The 21,889-nt window shown below is 35.1% G+C and overlaps 1 protein-coding gene across 4 annotated transcripts in view; it reads left to right on the top strand.

Annotated features, from left to right (window-relative positions):
* The window catches only part of ZZZ3 (zinc finger ZZ-type containing 3), a 52,829-nt gene that overhangs the window by 12,248 nt on the left and 18,692 nt on the right, over positions 1-21,889 (top strand). For 3 of the 4 annotated variants that reach the window (XM_087719445.1, XM_014069375.2, XM_014069382.2), the window contains exons 2-3: positions 3,899-4,049; positions 10,953-12,493. In XM_087719445.1, coding sequence (XP_087575571.1) covers positions 11,004-12,493 — 1,490 coding nt within the window. In that variant the 5' untranslated portion in view covers positions 3,899-4,049; positions 10,953-11,003. The remainder of the gene's footprint in view (positions 1-3,898; positions 4,050-10,952; positions 12,494-21,889) is intronic. The other variant, XM_087719444.1, reaches the window with a different exon arrangement.

Below are 21,889 nucleotides of genomic sequence, written 5' to 3' on the forward strand. Positions count from 1 at the left end.
TAGAATTGTGTGCTGGCAACTGAACTTATTTTTGTCGGTTTTAGATGTTACTGTTTATAAACCTTGATCAATATACAGCATATTTCAGGTCAGATGAGGTTACTGAGAATTTCAAGTAGAGCTCTGCTTTATATGTGACAAGAGTATACTCCAAAGATCGGAACAATCAAATTCTTGAGTCACTAGAATTTTGGGCATATTAACTGTAATAGATAAGCAGATTTAAGTAATATTAGGTTATTAAAAACTAATAATAAAAAGTGTGCTAGAATATATTCCAAAAATAAAGAACTGAGCAGTATATTTGACAAAAAGTATCAAAGCAATCATTATTGGGGTTTTTTTGGTGGTAGGAGGGAGTAATCAGAAAATTAACTAGAGACTATTTACATAAAGATATGTAGTGCCCAGTTTTCCTTCTTAAAGTTGCTAATTAATTGAAACCAATCCTGGAGTTTTTTCCCAAATAAATGAGACATCATTATATAGATACATGTATTTTTAGACGCATGTACACACTAGCCAGAGGTTATTGCAAAACAAAAACTCAAGTTGAAGGATGTAAAGAAACCATTTATACAATTAGTTGATGCCTTGTCTTTATGTGTAACATGTCTTTCTTTAATACCTGCATCCATTTTTTATTCTTCCATAACTAAAAATAAAAAAGGGATGAGGTAAGATTAGAGGAGTTGTGTATTAGGAATGGGGTAAAGAAAGAAGTAAATAATATATAACTCAATAATGTTTTGCTGGGTTCTGTGAGCACAACCCCATATATATTTACTGTAATAAATTCCATTGGGTTACTTCTAAGTAATTTTTTAAAGTCATCTTGTTTAATCAATATGAAATTCGGCAATAATCAATTATTTTTTCTGGGGGCAGGGAGTTGGATAACTTCCTATCTTTCTTATTCTTCTTCTCTGTAAAAGCTGAGCGTCTACCCCGTTTTCATGAAAATAAGATCTCCCAAGATAATAAGCCCAATCGGGCTTTTGAGCACATGCACTAAAATAAGCCCTCCCCTGAAAATAAGCCATCCCCGAAAATATTGCAACACAGCAGCAGTCATGAGGTGACCACACTCACCACCTTTTGCACCTCAAAAAAAAAAAAGGCCTTCAACGAAAATAAGGCCAAGTACTTATTTTGAGGGTCAAAAGAAAATAACCCGGTTTATTTTCGTAGAAACACTTTAGTGAATAGACAAGTTACTGCCATTGTTTCTTTCTCAATGACAGTTTGGACTCGACAACTGTGTGGAGTCTAAGATACAGCCAAATCTCCATCTGTAAAATGTGCATATTTTAGTTATTAATTCATTTGGAAAACTTTTTTTAAATATGGAGGAAGCAATGATAGCTAGCCTTTCTGTTCTCTTGGATTACAATTTATATCAGACTATTCTACCATCTGGATTAAAAGTTGACAACAAAAATACGGTGTATATCTTCATTACCCCTCCTATCCTTTAGTGACCACATTCCATTCCAATGACTTGGTTGCTAAGTGAAATGTTTGTTAAGTAATCAAAAGACCAAAAGAGATGCTTTAAGATCACTGGTTGATCCATGCCATTCAGATGATGTTCTCTTGTATAGTGTTCCATGTCTGCCCCCCCACCCCCTTTGACTCTTCACAGAGCAGAGAGTTTGCTTAAACCATCAATCTTTTGGACTTCAGGGACCTCAAATTCATAATTTTAAATCCCACGGACCACTAATATGAATCCAGTGTGCCACTCGCTGAAGCGCCTAGACTCCCAGTGATGGGATGGGGTCCTAAGGCACTTAGCTTGGCTGCCTGTTTCTCCAACCTTAAACACTTAGAGCAAGAAAACCAAACACAGGGATCTCTCGCTCTTTCTCTCATCTCTCTCATCTCTCTTTCATCTCTCATCTCTCTCTCATCTCTCTCTCATCTATCTCTATCATGTCTCTCTCTGTCATCTCTCTCTCTCATCTCATCTTTCTCTCATATCATCTCTCTCTCATCTTTCATCTATCTCTATCATTTCTCTGTCATACCTCTCTCTCCCTCCCTCCCTCCCTCTCTCCCTCTCTCTCATCTCATGGGCCAGCCAGTGTCTTGGGGCGCAGAGGAAGTTGTGCATCTCCCAGTCACATAGCACCAACAAGGGCTGGAAGAAATGCCTGTGAGACCCAGCAGAGATGAAGCTTCGCTCCTGTTCTGGAATACGGAGCGAATCTCCATCCCCCACCCTTCCCATCTCAGGCCAGGAAGGAATGAATGGGAGGGGAGGGTTAGCGTTAAGGACCCATATTTCAGAGCTGTAGTCACAGGACTGGCCCATTGGTCATCCCAGAGCAGCTCCACCCAGGTGCGTTGCGGACCATCAAACTTTTCTCGTGGACCATTGGTTGGTGACCTCTGGCTTAAACAAACTACAGTATCTGAATTCCTGAGCTGCTTTTCTCCAGTGTAATATTTCCTGAAAAAATGTTAACTGCAATTTAACAAGCCGGGTCCTTAACTAGTTGATTCCAATTTTCTAGCCCTGCCCTTCTTTTGTTGTCAAAGAAATGAAATTCGGTCATAAATCAATTTACTGTTGAATTTGTGAAGATTGCTAGCTAAGATAGCCCCTTATGAACAGTGGCTGTATAAGGTCTCATAGGTCTCATTTAGCAATGCCTCAACTTTGAAGACCCCTACATCAAGCACCATTGTAACTTTGGTCACTGAATGGGCGATTGCAAAGCAAAGACTACCTGTAATATGAATTGATCTGTGTTAATTGATTTATCCTATAGAAATGCAACCATGATGTAAACATATAGATACTTATATTCCAATTGAAAGCCTTCTATGTGGTATTTACTACAATATCCAACTTCCTAGCTATTTTGCTGGCTTTGATTTGGAATAAATAGGAGCTGTGGATATCTGAAGGATTGCAAATTGGCTCAGGATGTAATTGAAATAATTCCTTTTCATTTTGGTGCAATGTAAATATTTGGAAGGGTATGTTGTTGTTTTTTAAAAAAAAGGTATGTTACATGGATAATACACTATTATGAGAGAACAACAGTCTGATATCAAAGCTTCCAAAATCACAGTTGTGCACAATAAGTATAACATTGAAAATTAAACTACCTTTGTCACAAGGATTTCTCAGAATAGTTACCGTGGTGGTACTGTTACTAAGCCATCTAGTATACTTTTCTGTATAGATTAAGGGAATCTAAATGTATTTTTGGCTGTCTGTGACAACTGTGTAATCAAAAAAATGCAATTGGAGTAAAATTATTGAAATTGTCAAAGAAGAAAAATGTGCTCATTATGCATTTTTAACATTTTCTAAAACAGTTGAACTTTACTATTTGGGACTACCTAGACTCTTAGAGCTTTTATTCAATCAAGGAACATAATTCAACAGTTTTGGTCATTTAGCATGCACACAGTTCTGTAGTGCATTTTTTTTACAGTACATTTGTGCTTTGGAACATATTGCATAGGCAGTAAGTAAAGGTTAAGTCTATCATTCTGTTTTATGTTCACGTACTTCCAAGTGTCTTAAGAAACTGGCATTTTCAGCTATGCGAAAATACTTTTGGGGCTTCTCATAAGCTGATACTCAAAAAATAACTTATTTATAAAATATGTTCTATAAATATTCAAAATTTGAGAACACAGCCCTATATTGATAGTAGGAGAAATAGTAGGAGAAAATATTAACATTATTAATTTTATAGATCTAGTAGTTCTAATATATTTGTATTAAATTTTCTTTTGAGACTATTTTTAAAGAGATGGTATAAACTTGAGAAAATATTCAGAATTCAGTTTAAGCAATAGTTTCTTTAAGAAGTACTTATGAGTGGCCTTATACTATTTACTCACTTTTCATAATTCTGTTGTCTTTTCTGTACAGTTTCGATATTAAAGGAAACATAAAAATGATCAGATAAAATGCATGGAATACATCATGGACTTTAAGAGTGATGACTAATAAGATTAGCGGAGCAACATTGGAATTCCTCAGATCCAACAAAAAGCATTCATATTCCATTCATTTTGCAATGGTAGGAACCATTTTAACATATTTGCACAAAATTATATTGTTTTTTTGTATCATTCAAACTGTTATTCTAATGACTATCTACACACACTAATCATAGAATAATATTAATGAATCAATGGGATATTTTGGTAACTTATTTTTGTGCATCTTTTGTTTATTTCTTTCATTACTGACATTTTCTATGTCAGTCCACTCCCAATGGAATGATACTGTATGTATCTTAAGGCTACTTATTTTAAAGATAGAAATATCTCGCAGAGTTGCATGACCTCCTAGATTCTGTGCTTAAATTTTATTACCATGCTGCTCCATATTGTATTGCTCAGGATATTGTTTGATCTGATTCATCCCGGGATCTTTATTCTTGCTACAGGGTTCCTTCTTCTGTTAAAACACTTTTTCCCCTTCTATAATGTGCTTGTGTGTTCTATTCTTACATTGTAAATATAATTGCAATGCCACCAAGACCTTTTTAAAAAAAAAATCTGTTCAGTGTAGACTTTTCAATAGAAATCTACATTTAAAGAATTTTCTGCATCCATGTCTCAGATATTTAAGCAGTCCTTGTTGTTCTAACTCCTCATAAATTGGAAACAATAATCATCTTATGGCGTACTTCTTTTGTCTCTGAATCCTAAAACTATTGAATCTACTCTTCCATGCTTTTCATATCACAGCCTAACTATCTACTCCTCTTGAGCTGATTACATTCTGCTCTGACTTACTTTAATTAGCCTTGGAGTTCATTTGAATTTGGAATATAGCATCACTAAATATCACACAATATTTATCTTCAGTTTTATCTCAGAGAACGTATGCACAAAAGAATGGAATGCATGGCATAATTCTCCCATTTATTCAGAATGTCTTCTTCATTAAAGGACTGAAATCCCTGTACAATCGTTTATAACTCAGCTTGTCTTTGAATTGCCTAAATGGCTAAATTGGATATACTTTTGTGATCTCTTTGCTTTTACTAATGTTGGAAGTAATTATATTGTATTTTGTTATTTTAAGATACCATTTTTAAAAAATTGTATTTCACCCAAAAGTATTTTTCCGTAACAGAAATAACTTGCACAATATTCAAGCCAATTCTAGTAGAATTGCTTGTTTAGTGCATTATTGAAACATATGAACCAACCTGAAATCTACAGATTTTACATGTCACTTTACATAAATAAAACAGTGTTAATCATTTTTGCTAATTATTTGTTGAATCTGATCTGTTTACAAAAATGGAGCTGTGTGCGCACACGCTTGCCTACCGCTCACTCAAAACTATCCCCTCCCCCCCCACTGCCGGTCTGCACAGCTGGAAATGTTGGGGAACTCTGTGTTACAAGTTTCCATAGCTAGATTATGTAGCTGGCATTAAATACAAATTTTCCAGAATTGAAACAAATATATAACTTCATGGCATAGATATTGTTGCTTGTGAATAACTTAGAGTACACTTAACACATTTTATTTTATAGCAACTTAATTTAATGGACAATTAAAATGTAATGTTAAATTTACATTTTTTATAATTTAAGTACATGAAAACAGACTAGTTCAAAGTCCCCTTTTCCTCATTTAATTATATTGTTTTAGTTAACTTTTCTGTAATGTATTCCTATTGCGCTAAACTAATTATATCTGATACTTCATACTTAATTGGCTAGTTCTGTATTACCAATATAACATTGTTGATACTATATTGCATCTTTCCTCTAATTATCTTGATTGAATTTGTAATAGAAATAATAAAATAGTTTTTTATTTTATGAAATAAGGTTCATAAAATAGTTCTTGAAATCCAGTTTTTCAACTATTAATTCTGGCTTTAGTCCACTTTTGGGAGGCAAAGAATCAGATCTATTGCCATAGCCACCCCCATAACAGCTGGAGGAGAGAGCTGAAAGTTCTCTTGAAAGTTGCAAACATCATGTCCAGCACCACAATTGCTCATTCAGAAGTGGCAGACATATATCCTTGAACAATACAGACAAGAAACAGGGTGAGACCTCTCTGGAAAGCTCCCTCTGTGGCTTAGGAGTGGGCCAAGTGTTCAACAATACCAAGTAGCAACATTATTCTAGCAACCAAAACCATCATAACTGCAAATGCTACCAGTTCATCAACTGGTACCACAAATAGGAATTGAGTGAAATGATAGGTTCAGACATAGGAGTGACACATCCAGGTGGTGGACCACCAGTTTGACACCCCGTGCTGTAGACATTTCATTATCATCCTAGGTAACCTCATCAGTGCATGGAGGAATGGAGCTTGTTGGCAGTTTATATGTGATAGACTTTCCTAACAATTTTGATTAGTTTATTGTTTCTTCCTTGATTGGTCTTGTTTATCTAGTGCTGGTTCCTGCTTATCTAAATATTGATTGATAGGTGCTTACTTTGGAAGATCTGTTTGCCTCAATCCTTGACCTTTGGTTGTTTTCTATCTTAAAGAGTTTGTTCTTGGACCTTTTTTTCAATGTGTTTGTTAGTAGCTGAACAACAAGACTACATATATTTAACCTTTATAATTTTATAAAGCTGTAGCTTAGTTTCACTCCAACCTGCAGATACCGTAGAGATTCCACCCCTGGGTTGTCTGGGGAAGAACACTGGCTGCACAGAGCTGAAACCACTATTGGGAACTAAAAAATTGGATGACTGCCTGCATCTTTTTATGTTGCATCTTCTTGTAATGATAATTGAAATCTTGTTAACCTGACAACTGGTTTTGAGTAGCTAAATTAACTCATTCAGAAAATCATGATATTAGCATCATAAACAAGTGGATGTATAGTTATTCTCTCCCTCCCTCCCTCCCTCTCTTACACACACACACACACACACACACACACACACACACACACACACACACACACACAAAGAGAAGATTGATCCACCCTTTCTCAGTTCATATGCATTATATCTTATGGATAATATTTAGTATTCATTAAACCTGCACATTATTAATTGATTCCAGCTTCAGCTACCTTTTTTCCTGGGCTATCCAATATCTTGGGCATTCTGTTTTATCAGCAGGAAATAATACAAACTTTGGAAAATATTTCAAACAGAGAATCGAAGCAGAAACAGCCACTGGTTCTGTCTTTCGTATAATGTTGAAGGACCTGAGTACAATTCTTTAATAATGCTTTTATTATCAGCCATTATCAACTTGGGAACATGGATTATTGCCCAGTGTTGCTTGAAACTGATACCTTATTCATATCTTGCTGTCACAAACTCTGTTGGTTTCTCTGTCTTTGTCCTTGAGGCATCAATAGTTGAAATTCACAAATACTGTGAAATAGCATTTTATTTTGTAGCCAGAAATAATTGTAAAATCAAGAACCAAGTAGATTCAGCGTTGATTAAACTTCTCCATTTACTCACATGAGTCTCCCCATTCCTACTCCATATTACCTTTTTAAAAAGTTATGTAAACATGTCCAATTTTTGTGGGAATTTTTTTGATATTTTAAAAATTGGCTTATGCTATCCTATGTAAATGGGTCTCCATTTTACTAGGGAAAAAAAGCAAAATGATATATGATATCAGATTTTGGAGACATTGTTCATCGTAAATTACTGAATATCAGTAGTTTAAATAAATAAAATCAATAATATATTTTATATTGCTCTTGAATTTCCTGGAAGATCTTCATCAAAAATAAAAGAATATTTCAGTTTAGCAAAATTTAAATTCTTCTGTCTGTTTATCTTTTTTTAAATATGAAGAGAGGCTTATAAAGTGAATCAGTACTGGAGTGTATACTTGAATATGTATAAACTATCTAAGATCATAAAAAAATACTTTGCAAATAATCTTAAGGAAAATAGTTGAATTCTGGTTTAGTAACTTTCGGGGATTGTGTTCTAACCATATAGGAGGAGCTGTGGGATACATATTCAAACAGCTAAATAAGTTCAGGTAGTCCTCGAGTTATGATTGCAATGGAGCCTTCCAATTACATTCGTAACCTGAGGATTCGTTGAAGGGAATCATGTAAAATAAATATGAAAACTCGCTGCTTTTGCCCACACATTCGCTAATAGAATGAGCAGGATATTAAGTCCATAAAGTATCTCAGAGTGGGGAAGGCCATGGGGAATCTAGTGCTTCTGACAACCCAAGGCCGCTCTCAATCCACTCAGAGATCCCATGCTCCTCTTTCCACCTTTGGCGCCCCAAACTGCTTGGGCCTTCTCCATCCAGTCACCAACCGCTAACTTACTTTTGGGCCACGTTTCAGAGCCCCATGCTCCCCATACTTGTCTCTTGGGTGGACTTGGGTACTGAAGCCCTTGTCCAAGCAGGTAGAGAAGCCTCTGATTCCCTGCGGAGCCCCAGTCTCACTCACAAGTGGGTGTGGCCCTACCCCACTATTTGCTGGAGTGCAGAACCCACCCGGATTTCACAAATTGCACCACTGTGGAGCTGGAGATCTTGGTGCACCACTGCCCTACTCCATAGGTGTTTGTCTATCACATAGTATCAGTTCTTCCATTCACTGTTTTGAGAGATAAATATCTTATAGGCCGGTGTTGGCAAACCGAAAGAACAAGTTTTTTGGTTTCTGGCACACATGTGCATGCAAAGACCTGCTGGGCGGCATGCATGTGGGCACCAGAAACCGGAAGCTCAGCTTCACAGCGCACATATGTGCACCAGGGAACTGCTCTTCCAGTTTCCCACACTCCCACAAATGCGAAGAGCAGCTGGAACCCAGAGCAGCAATGGGAGACAGCTGGCGTGCCCGGAGAGATGTCTCTGCATACCACAGGTTCGCCATCATGGTCATAGGAGATGAACAAGATTAAAGTCTGTTAAAAACAAAGAGAACATTCTAATGTACGATCTTTTAATTGAATATATTAAAACAAATTAATATTAAGGGAAAAGATCATTTAACTCTCCAATTTCAAATGTAGGAAAAGATTCCAGATGAACGAAGATGGAAAAGAATATAATATCTAATGCTTTGCTCCCATAAACCACAAGATGGTGCTGGCACAATACTAGCAGGACAGGATTCAGATTCCCAAATGATATTTATATATTTAAAAAGACATCCTGTAACTGTAGTATAAGGTATTTTCTGCAGCCCAGACTTGATTTAGTAATTAGAGCTACAAGTTGATTTCCAAATTTTCATAAATTTATAAAGTTACAATACTAATTGACATCCACAGTGCACAACTATTAAACTTAACACAGTGTTTATCTAACTCCTGTCTTGTTCTTCAGAGATTGTGGAATCCAGTTCCCTTTCTGCTCCAATTGTAACATGGAAATTCTGCTTTTCCAAAAAATTAATTGGAGGCTTGAGAATGTTGATAGCTCTCTTGGTTTCCAATCCTTGTAACACTTTTTGCCACTTTTCTTTCAAGAGTTTTCTCTGCAGTTTCCCCCAAAAGAAAGCAAAGTTTTTTTCCTATCTGGGGTAAGAATGATTGGGGAATTTGATGTAGCATGTGACACAGATTGTGTCATATATATAATTAATTCAAACTCATGTGTTAGTTGTTTCTCATTTAAGTTGGTTGGCTGTGAAAATTGCATTTCACAACAGAACCTGAAGTCTTCAGTAATGTTTTGAGCTTATTTGGTTATTGAGATATTTCCTCATATAAAACATGAGAGCCTGCTTTCAAAAATGTTCTTGTTGAACTGATCTCTCCGAAAAGAATCAGTTAAAACAAAAATTGTGTTCCTTTTATCTGCAAAGAATTTAAATAAATTTAATTCCTTTTCATGACTTTTTTGCTATTGTTTTTCTTGGTCTCTTAGAGACAAGTATGTTCCAATTTTGCATCTTGTTAAATGCTGCAAGTACTGATCCCATTACAGAAATACTATGCATTTTAACTTTCCACTAGCCTGTCTTATTAATTAAAAAGTGGAAAACAATTTTAAATATGCTTCTTAAAAAATCTCTGACTGCTTTCCCAGTTCCAGCTTTATTTGTGCCTGATCAGCAAAACCCCACAAATTTAGTATCCAGTAAGTATAATACATATCTTCTATTTTAGTTCCAAAGTACTTAAGATTCTTACTGGTGAATTGATAGTAATCTGATCCATTATTCAATGTGTTTATACTAGTTTCCTCTCACAGCTTGTGAAAGAAGACTTTCTACTGCAATATTTGTTAATTAAAATCATAGTACCAGTGATAATTTCTTTTAATTTTGTACATGAATCATATTTCTCTTCAAGATCTGTGTTTTTATAATAGTTTAAGCAATTTTTGTTTATTAAAAAGAATAGTGCTGATAACAGTATAAACTGCAAACAAAAAATACAAATACAATTATTGACTAACATGTGATATGTATAAATAACCTTTAATTGATATAAAATTGGATTAGAAAATCAATCCAAGATTAATATGAAGCCTTTCACTTTGTCTTTTCCCCCGAATAAGATTAATTAAACTATTGATAGTTATCATAGTTACATTAACAGTTCACTGCTGGAACTTAGATGAGGATTTCTCCTTTCATTTTAGTTTACCAGACCTTTACGTTTTCCAGATTTTAATATTTTAAAATTTATAAGTTATTGCTATCATTGCTTGATCGAACATTGCACCATTTCTTAAATAAATTGTAATGGATTATTCAATGATAGCAGAATTATTTTATCTTATTATTTCAGAACTACTATACAGAAATCATGACTTAATATAAAACCTATTGCCAGGAGTTGCTTTTGCAGCTAATCTGTTATGTATAAATATGAGTGCTAATACAGAATGTCTTTAGTACTGTAAAATATATATATGATTTGTCATGTTATCAGAATAAAGAAACTACTATGCTAGATAGAAGTGCAGTTATACAGTTACTGTATGATTTCTATAATGCTTTTCTCATTGTTTTGTTCACTTTTCTTTGAAGGTTTTCGAATGAGTGGATCATGAGGAACATACTTTAGGGACTTGCCATAGTATGGCTGCTTCTCGATCTACTCGTGTTACAAGATCAACAGTGGGGTTAAATGGTTTGGATGAAAACTTTTGTGGCCGAACATTAAGAAACCGTAGCATAGCTCATCCAGAGGAGGTTTCTTCTCTTCCACAAGTAAGATCAAGATCACCAAAGAAGAAATCAGAATCTCTGCAGACTCAGAAGGGAAATAGCAATGGGAAAGCTAATGATGTCAAGCAACAGAGTTCTAAAGAATCATGGGTAAGCCCTAGAAAGAGAGGCCTCTCAACTTCAGAAAAGGATAATGTTGAGAAACAAATTGTGGAAAATTGTGAGAAGAAACAAGTGGAACCTCTTTCACCAGTTTTAAAGAGAATTAAGCGTTGTTTACGCTCAGAAGCTCAACATAGTTCAGAAGAAGTGCTACCTTCTAAAACAGGGAAAGATCGGTTGGAACATAAACATTCAGTATCAGACAATGTCACGGTCAATCCAGGGCCTAAACGAGCTTGCCGTTGTCTTATATTGGACGATAGTGATAAAAGGGAGGTTAAAAAGGTAACTGTTTGTGCAGAAAAATTAGATCATTCTTCAATAACCGAAGAACTCATAAGTTGTCAGTCTATCAATGGGGTTAATGGGAATGGTTCAAGTGCTTCTAAGTGTGGTGACTGTCAATTGGATGGAGTCACGGCACAGAACAGTGCTGATTCCTGTTCATCTGAGGAAAAAAGTACAGCAAAAAATGGAAATACATCATTTTTTCATAGCAGAAATAAGGAGGACAGTTTTATAGACCACAGTGTGCCTTGCACAAATTCACAAGAACAGTTAACCTGTGAGGACCATAAACAAATAAAGAACTGTTTGTCTGAGGAAACTGTTAACCAGATACAAGAGTCAGGTACGGGTACGGGGTCCTTTTGTGAAACCCAGTCATCTTTGCTAAGGGATTCTGAGGAGGAAGTAGACGTGGTGGGTTATAGCACTGCCTCAAAAGAGCAGTCTGAAAATACCAACAGCAACCTGGACAGTTATGATAATACAACTGCTTCATGTGAACCTGAACCACCGGTTTTGGACTGTGTTTCAGCTCCAATTTCATCAACATCAGAATCTCAAGAACATAGGTACACCTTGAGAACATCACCATGGAGGGCAGGCTCAACAAAAATTAGCCCTATTAAACAAAATTCTCCATGTAAAGAGAATGGACAGCTTGAAGAGAACAATCATACTGTCCCTGAAAAGAATGTAGAATCAAGTGTTACTAATATCAATGGATCTGGTGCAAACACAGAAATTGCTCCAAGTGAAAGGGAAAGTTACTGTGATTCCAGAGAACATCCAAAGGAAGGACTAAGTAAATCAACTTCAGAAAATAAACTTATTACTCCATCCCTACCATCTGCCAAAGAAAGTGCCAGTCTTCATTCTGTAGACGAAGAGGAGGAAGAACCTGACGTGTATTACTTTGAATCAGATCATGTGGCATTGAAACACAACAAAGAGTATGTGTAAATATGGTAACCATGGATTCTGCTTTTTTGTTTGTTAAATCAAATTTCTAGTTTTCAAAATTTCTCTATTTACTCTAGGATTAATTTTAATAAACTGCTGTCTTTATAAAACATTTAAATTTTATCTAGTGGGAAAGTAGCAGTTTTTAATCTCATTACATTTAAGGAGCTTTATGTGAATCTGATTTAATATAGATGTAGCAGGAAATTCTTTTTAAAGCGCACTTTTCTGTTTGGAGATTTATTTGGAAATAGACTTTCTACACCACAAGTTTCATTTTAACATTTTAGGTTTTTTATTATTATTTAATATAGAAACATATTTTAGAAACTCATCTACTATCTTACACATTTATTTGAATAATAAAATCTTTAAATTTGTGAATTAGAGGAGTAATGTAGATCAGCTTTGCAAATATGATACTTGGCATTAAGATAGGTGCAGAATGGAAATCATTGATTATTAAATTGATCTCATTCTCGCTCCAATTTTGTTATTTGGTGTACAGGCTCGGGATCGGTAATGGAGGTACAGATATATGAAGTTGGTCTAGAGAAGGAAAATTATTTTTTCCTTAATCAGTTAACTTTTGTAAAAGATATTGAAGTGACAGGAGTTAACCCTTTCCTACTTCATGATTGTTTTATTGAAAAAACAAATTAGTAACACGCTCCCCTTGATATGTGTGTTAGTAAAAAGTGGATGTGGCTATTAACACACACACTCTTATCTTTGGATGTGAGGGCGATGTGGCTGCGACATCTGTCACCCCATTGATTACCAGGGTTGACTCAGCTGATCTGTCTGGCTAGGCGGATGTCCCCTTCCTCCCTCACTGCTCCATGTGTGTCCCTCCTGAAGCTGCACACTCGGTGGAAGAGGACGACCATCCCAGATAGAAGGAGTGTACCGATCTTCGGTCAAGGGTATACAATAGCTGCGCTCCCCTGCTAGAACCTCCAAAACAAGCTCTCATTTGGGACTACTCTGTATGTTAGGAAAGGCAAAAAGATTTTTAGAATTTCTGATAGTACCAGTTTAATTCTGCAGTTTTACATATATAATCCAAGACCCTATTTATCTAGCAAGAAACAAATTTATATTGAATTCTGTCATTCAGATATGTTTAAAGTTATAATTATTCTTATATATGTTGTTACTACTATTTAGCAGACTACAAGATTTTAAATAGATAAGGCAACAGTTTTCAGCTGAGAGATCCACTCACCAGAGGGCTGGTGAGTGATTGATTTTAAAAACAGAAATTCATTTTGATATTGAAGTAAACATCCTAAAACATCATGCTGTAAATCACTTTTTTGCCTTTCAGGCTGTAAATTTGTTTGAAAATTTGTGCATTTGTTTGAATTGTACTGGCTTTGTAAAGGAAAGATGCAGATTGTTTTTTATGTTTAGAACAATATCATTTAAGGAAGTATTTCAGTATTATTTCAAAAACGTGTTTTATATAAAATATATGTTTTTATATTACATATTGATTTTATCTTTTAAAATCTGAAACATTTTTCGCTTGTGATTTTAACCTAGCATATTCTGTAGATTTTTTAACATTTATGATGGTTTGAATTTCAAGTTTCAGTTAAGATTTAGTCAACCACTTTGTGAAAACCATGTATTGCTTTTATTTCCAAGTGAAAGTTTGCCCTTTTTGTGTGTGCCAATACTATTGTAATAGATAATTGATAAAATGTTGATAAATTGCATGCATAACTCTTTTTCTAAAAAGAAATTCACAATTTAGTCAAGCAGTTTCATTTGGTGCTTGCTGAACTGGCAACTAAAATTGAAGACTGGTTTCATATTTAAACCATTTGAAAAGTTGTCTTGGACTTGCATAGATTGATTATTATACTATTTGAATATATTTTCAGCACACTTGAAAGCAGATGAGTGTTTATTGTTCATAGGTACAAGAATATCACAGCTGTGGCTGATTTGCAGAAAACTGTTAAATGCTTGAGAAGAAAAATAATAGTTCTTTCAATGACCAAATCAACAAACCAACAAATTTCTGATCCTTGAGAAGAACATAGATGAAAAATTGTATGAAATCTGCAATTATTGGTAAATGTCAACAGCGTTGATTTGATACTATATTTTCCTTTTAGGATAATTTCAAATATGCAAACCCCCCCCCCCCCCCCCCCAATTCTACGTCCCCTTTCCTGTAAATCTTCTCTGGAATTACTTCTATAGGCCAGAAATCAATTTAAATTTCATGAAATAATTAAATTTATTTCATGGAAATTCATTAAAATTAGGTGCCTGAGCACACTACCACATACGGTCTAATTGCTATGAGGAATTGTACTCTGTTGCTTTTTTTGCACTTGCTGCAGATATGTTTCAATTCCTTTTCCAATATTTTATACCATATTAATTTTCTATCACATTTCTAACTGAATTAGTCTGAGGTAAATTATAGTGTCAAATCGGTGCAGCAGCGCGGTGCATTTTTTTCTAAAACAATAGGAAAGAGGAAGATAAAAGAAATTTAAAACCTGGGAATTGGGGTTATAGAATCAAGAACATTATCATTCTGTTTACCTGATTATGATTAACTGCATTTATTTAGAATTCTATCTTATCATGTCTAAGCAAGTTGGAATAGTAGATCAGTTTTTGCTTTGAATTTTTGAATAAACCAGAAGCCTATGTTTATATATAACACAAAACAAACTATAAACATAACCATCTGAGTTTGATTACGGTACTTGCTTAGGCTGTCAGGTAGAGAGAAGTCAGATGATCAAATAGTGTACACAAGAGACTTGCTTCTTCCTGATAAGCCATGCTTCTGAACAAATATGAGCTATGCATGTGCACCCTACATTACTATTGGTTAACTTTTGATCTCCATATAACCTTTCCTTTTAGCCACTTTTGGATTTCATTTTGCTGTAACTTGGATTTTAGGAGATTTTATCTGGATTTTTTAAATTTACCAGATAAACTATATGCTCATAATATGCAATTTCACAATAGAATATGCAAGAATAATTCTGAGGGAAATTAAATACCAATATGTATTTAAGGAAATACTTTAGGAAATGGACTGTATCTTACCTGTGATTCAGGCAGTTTGAGACTACAAGTAATTATAGGCTTATGAGCAGTCACGTAAGACAATTCAAAGTTACAATGGACTTCCCTCAAAACTGTTTATGACCTGATTTTGACATTTTATCACCACACATGATAATATTTGGGTTGTTTCACAACTGGCCCACGTTTTCAGCCATTTGCCGCCTCCGAACATGTGACCATGGTTTTTCTTAACATTATCTTTTTATTATTTTGTAAGACACTCAGAATCGCCTCAGCAGTGAGATGGGCAGCATACACAATAAATAAATAATTTTACAAGTTTTTTTGCGATTGGTGCTGATTTCTGGGGGGAAATGCCTTTTGGCTAAAATTTGCTTAACTGTGGCATTCGCTTAGCAACCACAGGGTTTCTTTAATGACCACCACAAAAAGTCGTAAAATCAAGCATGGTCAAGTGGCAACCTGCTTAGTGACCAGCATAATTTACAGCTGTAATTCTGGGCTTGATTATAGTCATAAATTGGAACTGCCTGTATATAGTACATAAACAGCTGTTGCATAAGGGTCTGCCCCATTTATAGTAACAGTTTGCAGTTCTTTTTAATAAAGTATTGTGAAAAAGTATCAATTTGAACAAATGAAGATAAACTTGTTGATCTGCAGTGTCTTTGGATTCTAACATTTATAAACTGAAAATAATAAAGGAGTATGAAATTGTAGATGAAAACTTGGCATATGTGACATGTCTTTATTCTAGAATGTGGCAGTATGTGGCGATTTTAGTTCTGGGATTAATCTCTTGCCTCAGTGTTTGTGGATGATGAGAGTTCAACAATACTTGAGGTGCCATAGTCTGTCCACACTTTAGAATTTCCAAAGCGTTGGTGTTTGGTTTTTTTACATCTTTTAAATTGTAATTCAGCATTAGAATAAACTCATACATTTTGGTCACATACTATATTCCATTTTGAATCATAACATCTTTCCTGGTTTCTAGGGAATTTTGACTGAGAAAAATAGCTAGAAAATGTCACCATTTGTTATTTAAATAAGGAAAGCTTCGCTATAGATCTGATTTAGATTTCAAAGTAATATTATGAAGAAATACAAATGTGCTTTTTTCTGGTTTACTATTAGCATTCTTTTCAGGATTTCTCTTTTCTTATGATAGACAAAAAATTAAAATAACAAAAAACATACTTGGAAGAGAAATCTGATAATAAATATTGATGCATGGGCAGTCTGGCACATTCTTTGAATATTTACATAAGGGAGTCAGAGTGTCAGTTAATTGAGAAAAGAACTTTACCTGGGAAAATAAAATACCCCATGTTTCCCTGAAAAGAAGATCGGGTCTTATATTAATTTTTGCACCAAAAGACGCATTAGGGCTTATTTTCTGGTTTGGTCTTCTTTTCGGGGAAATACGGTACTAAATGCATCCATCCGGCTGACGATCTTAGCAGGCTTATTTTTGGGGATAGGATTTATATTACGAGCATCCTGAAAAATCATGCTAGGGTTTATTTTCTGATTGGGTCTTATTTTGGGGGATACACAGTAAAAATATTCAATACTATTAGTGTAGCTTAGGGTTTTTTATATTTTGTGTATGGTTTTACAATGTAGCTTGATTGTATGTTATGTTTGTGTCATATTTGAATTGCAGAATTTTATTCCATATTGCAGAAGAAAAATAATTATATGATTAAAGATAATCCCTGAAGCCTACATGAGCACAGCAACTGTTTCAAAGCTTTCTTGTTATTCAGGTTTCTAAGCAATCCTGACAAAAAAAGATTTGGCTATCTGGAAGCAGTTTGTAAACCTATAAAACAACAGTTTTTTTAAAAAACAAATGTGGAATCGAATGCACTTTTTCAAAATCATTTCCACAATGCATGCTCAACTTTATAGTTTATATTTACTTTTATTTTGGATTGCTTCTCTAGGATACTTCTATTTCTAAATAAAGTGTTTATTTTGGGGCCTTTAAGTTTTAGCATAAAGGTTGATGATGTCATTGTACAATAGGCAGTGCAACATGTAATACCTTTAATTCATTAGTTGCATGAAAAAGTTTGAGTACTCTGCTGTATATATTTCAATGAATTCCTAACTGAATGGAAGCACAATCTTTATCCTTTTTTGTCGAATATAAGTTGAGCATGACATCTTTATGTAAATTTGAATGTGCATGAATTATGTTAAATTTACAGATGTTAAGATAAGGAAGCAGTGAATAAAACTGGTGTAGAAATTTGGGTGTTCTTTCAGTTGATTCATTGCTCTTTTTTTAATTGTGAAGTTCTTAGTAAAGCCCCAAAGGATGATTGATTCATTAGTCTTTAATTAGCTTTGTGAAGACAGTTCCATAGGTGAGAAAATATTCTGATTTTACAATTTCTCAGATTGTGATAGCTTTGTCTTCTTGCAACAATAATGAACCTCTTTATGCTTCAGTAACTGTCAAGCATTGAAAATGAAGATATTCTTACAAAGCAGAAAAAGACTAAAGAAATCCAATCTTAAACTGAAACTAAGCAGTTCCAACTGTAAACGTATGGCTGAGAAAAAGAAGTTATTTGGAATTGCTGAGGCAAGATCTGGGTGAGAAAAATCTCTGCTAGAACCATCCCCAGATTTGCAAAACAGTTCATTGCAGATCTTCAAAAAATTGATTTCTTACATCAATAATATATGTAACTTACAGAATGTTAACAGATTGAGATGTTATTTTGACAGTTCATAGTGCAAAAATAATAATTAAATATTATTATTTAAGTTACTTTCCAATTTCAAAACAGATAGGGTAAAGACAAATCCAATCAGTGTCAGGAACTGGGCTGTATTTATTTGTTTGTTTTTATCATTTATTGGCTACCCATCTTAGCTTAAGGTAACTGGTGTTGTATGAAGTATGTATGTAGTATAACAATTTGAAAAAAAGAGTTCCAAAAGAAGTTGAAAATATTGCTTTTTGCAATTTGTCATTGAACAGTATTTATTGTTAGGTTATGTTATAAGCTGATGTCTATGTTTGAAGATTCTTGTGTTAATGCATAATTTTTAATTGTATAAAAAGCCTGATACCTTTATGAAATTAATAGTAGATAGTAATTTGAAATTTTAGTAGATAGTAATATCAATTTTTTTTAAGTCCCACAATATTTTTTTCTGATCAATTACACATCTGTTTCATTAATTTCTGAGTAGAATTCATTATCTCAGGCTGTTTACTTTGACAAGTTTGTGTTCATCTCTGTACCTGTAACTGATGAAGAATGAAAAATTTATGCAAAAATTTTAAAATATAATCTGCTAATAATAGCACCATTGGAACTTCTATGTGATATAAAGTATTTCTTCATCATAAGGCACTTTCTCTAACCCACCATAAAAGCCCTATAATTTATAATCAGTTCAAAATTGTGCACATTTTGTTCTCAGGTTTTGTCTAGAAATGTAACTCTCTATTGTGGTTTCCTTTAAGAATATAAAAAAGTAAAGGTTTCCCCTATCCAGTCATGTTTGACTCAAGGGGCTGGTGCTCTTTTCTTAGTCAAGGGAGCCCAAAGACATGTGGCCCAGCATGATTATACACCCAGTATGTATATCTTCAATTGCAGTGATGAAATACTGCCATGCATTCAATTAAGCGTATCAGTCAACAAACCCAAGATGTTCATGATTTCAGGTTATACAAATCAATTTTATGTTGTATGTGATGGGCAAGAATATGACGTGTTGCTTGAATTGTATTCATATTGCTGATACAGTCACTGATTCTAAACACTTCAAATCTGAATAGTATCTGATTCTTCATTATATGAGTGCAGACTGCTCTACTCCTAAACAACTAAAGAAATCCTAGCTGATCCATTTATAACTGAAGTAGCATTATACTATGTTTACTTGTGGCAACATGTGTACAATAATTTTCTTCTTTAGGACAGTATTGTATTTATGTGTGAAAGACAGAAAGCTTGAAGGTTGAAAACATTCACTGTAATGTTAATTTTCATATACAATTTCAACAAATATTAATTAAATGTAAGAAAAGCCCTAAACTCTTTAAAATAACTTTGTTGCCACCCAGAAACAAGCCATTTGATTATGGAGCTTAAAATACATTTATTAATATTTTATGTAACTGGAAGTTGAGCTAAAATTACTGTGCGGTCCTTGGTGGTCTTTCAACTTGGTTGTTCTCTTGCAAATGTTTCATTACTTAACTAGATAACATCATCAGTGCCAAAATGGAGAGGGGTTTGTAAATGTTTACAAGAGAATAACCAAGTTTAGAGATCACCAAGAACCTCAAAGTTCAACCCTGAGCTATAAATACTCTCTTCTATTGGTAAAATTATTTTCTTCGACAGAGCATTAGAATGTGATTTAAAATAGTTATTTCAGTACTCTCTAGAACAGCGGTTCTCAACCTGTGGGTCGCGACCCCTTTGGAGGTCAAACGACCCTTTCACAAGGGTCGCCTAAGACCATCCACCTCCACCAGCATTGGCCATGCTCAGGAGTGCCCTGAAGCGGCAGGTGCATGAAGAGTGCCAGGTGGCAAAGCAGCCTCCTCCCAGCTCTGGGCGCAACCCAGGCGCCACCCCGCCTGGTCTCCACGCCAGGGAAAGGCCGAGGCGCTGAAGGAGAAGAGAGACAGGTTCTTCTGGGTGGTGGATCAGCCTCGCCTCTGACGGATCTCCGAAGTGAGTGTGGTTGGCAGCGCCACTTCAGCCCAGCTGCCTGCACAGGGGCTCGAAGGCTCCCAGAGAGCAGGAGGCCATCAGGGCAGTTGGGGCACTTCAGCCAGCAGGACGGGCTCTCACCCAGGCAGGCACATGCCGGGATTCAAGCCGCCTTGGGCCTGGATGCTGCCTTTGCTGCCCCCACCGCCAGTCCTGTCCTGCGGGCTAAACTGAGCTTGGAGGCTTTTTGGCCCCCGGAATGGGCTGGCAGGAGAGGCTGGAGGGGAGGACAGGCCACCCATTCCTTCCGTCGGAAGCACAGTACAGTGTAGCTGAAGCCTACATTTAAAATCCAATTTAAAGTGCAATTTCTTAATCTGTTAAATTGATTGCTCGCACGAATTAATGCCTGGTTGTAATGAGAAAGAAAGAAAGAAAGAGAAAGGGGAGGGAGGGAGGGAGGAAGGGAAGGAAAGAAAGGAAAGAAAGAAGAAAAGGGAGGGAGGAATAGAAACAGAAAGGGGAGGGGGAATGGAAAGAAAGAAAAAGAAAGAAAAACGAAGAAGAGGGAGGAATAGAAAGAGAAAGGAAAAAAACTGGGTGGGGGGGGGAGCGAAATGTAAAAAAAGTAAACTTAATAAAGTTAAAGTCATGTAAATCCCAACCTGGCTGATCTCCCAAAACAAGATTGGCAGATTAATCACTATGCTTTAATTGTATTCAATTTGTAATAATGAAAATACATCCTGCATATCACATATTTACATTACAATTATTAACAGTAGCAAAATTACAGTTAAGAAGTAGCAACGAAAATAATTTTATGGTTGGGGGTCACCACAACATGAGGAACTGCATTAAAGGGTCGCGACATTGGGAAGGTTGAGAACCACTGCTCTAGAATTAAATCTTTGACTGACCTGATCCAATTACAGGTTTTTATATTAATTTATAGAGATGTCTTTCTAAATGTGCACTTACAGAATTCTGCCTCCAAGGAAGCTTGCCTCAATTGCCATCTTTTAGGAAATCGCGATATACTGAAATAATATGTTCAGCTTCAAAATCTTAAGCAATTTGTTACTTTACTGTTGAGTATTTATATTTTGGCTTTGTTTTTAATTGCAGAGCAGTGTTTTGTACATTCAACATTTGGATTGATCTTAAAAGGTTTTCATTCACATATCTCTGGGTTTCTAGCTTCCTGGGTATTTAAAATGATACAGACATCGGAGTGTAAGATACTCCTCCCCCAACTTGGTCCTGTCTAGTTTTTTATGAATTACAATGTTCATCTTGCTCTTTTTATATTGGAGTTATAACCCAAACCTTCAGAGCTGATATATGCATTTTGTTCTTGAAGCATTTTTAGAAGGTATGCAATGAAGTTTAAAATCTTCTTAAGCAGTATTTATAAATACATTGGTTTCACTTTTCTGTTACATAGATATCAGACTGATTTTGATTTAGGGTATTGGAATCGTTTAGTGGCAGCAGTTTTTTTTGGTGGTACAGTTGATAGCTAGAAACTTAATCTGAAGTTACAAAAAGGTTATTCTATTCAGCATCTAGGGATTTTTTTTTGTATCTACAACATTTGTTTTATTGTTGATTTTCAAA

Source organism: Thamnophis sirtalis, unplaced genomic scaffold (genome assembly GCF_051295495.1).
Source record: "Thamnophis sirtalis isolate CommonGarterSnake01/CBP01778 unplaced genomic scaffold, rThaSir2_p1.2 scaffold_7, whole genome shotgun sequence".
NCBI classification, from domain to species: Eukaryota; Metazoa; Chordata; class Lepidosauria; order Squamata; family Natricidae; genus Thamnophis; species Thamnophis sirtalis.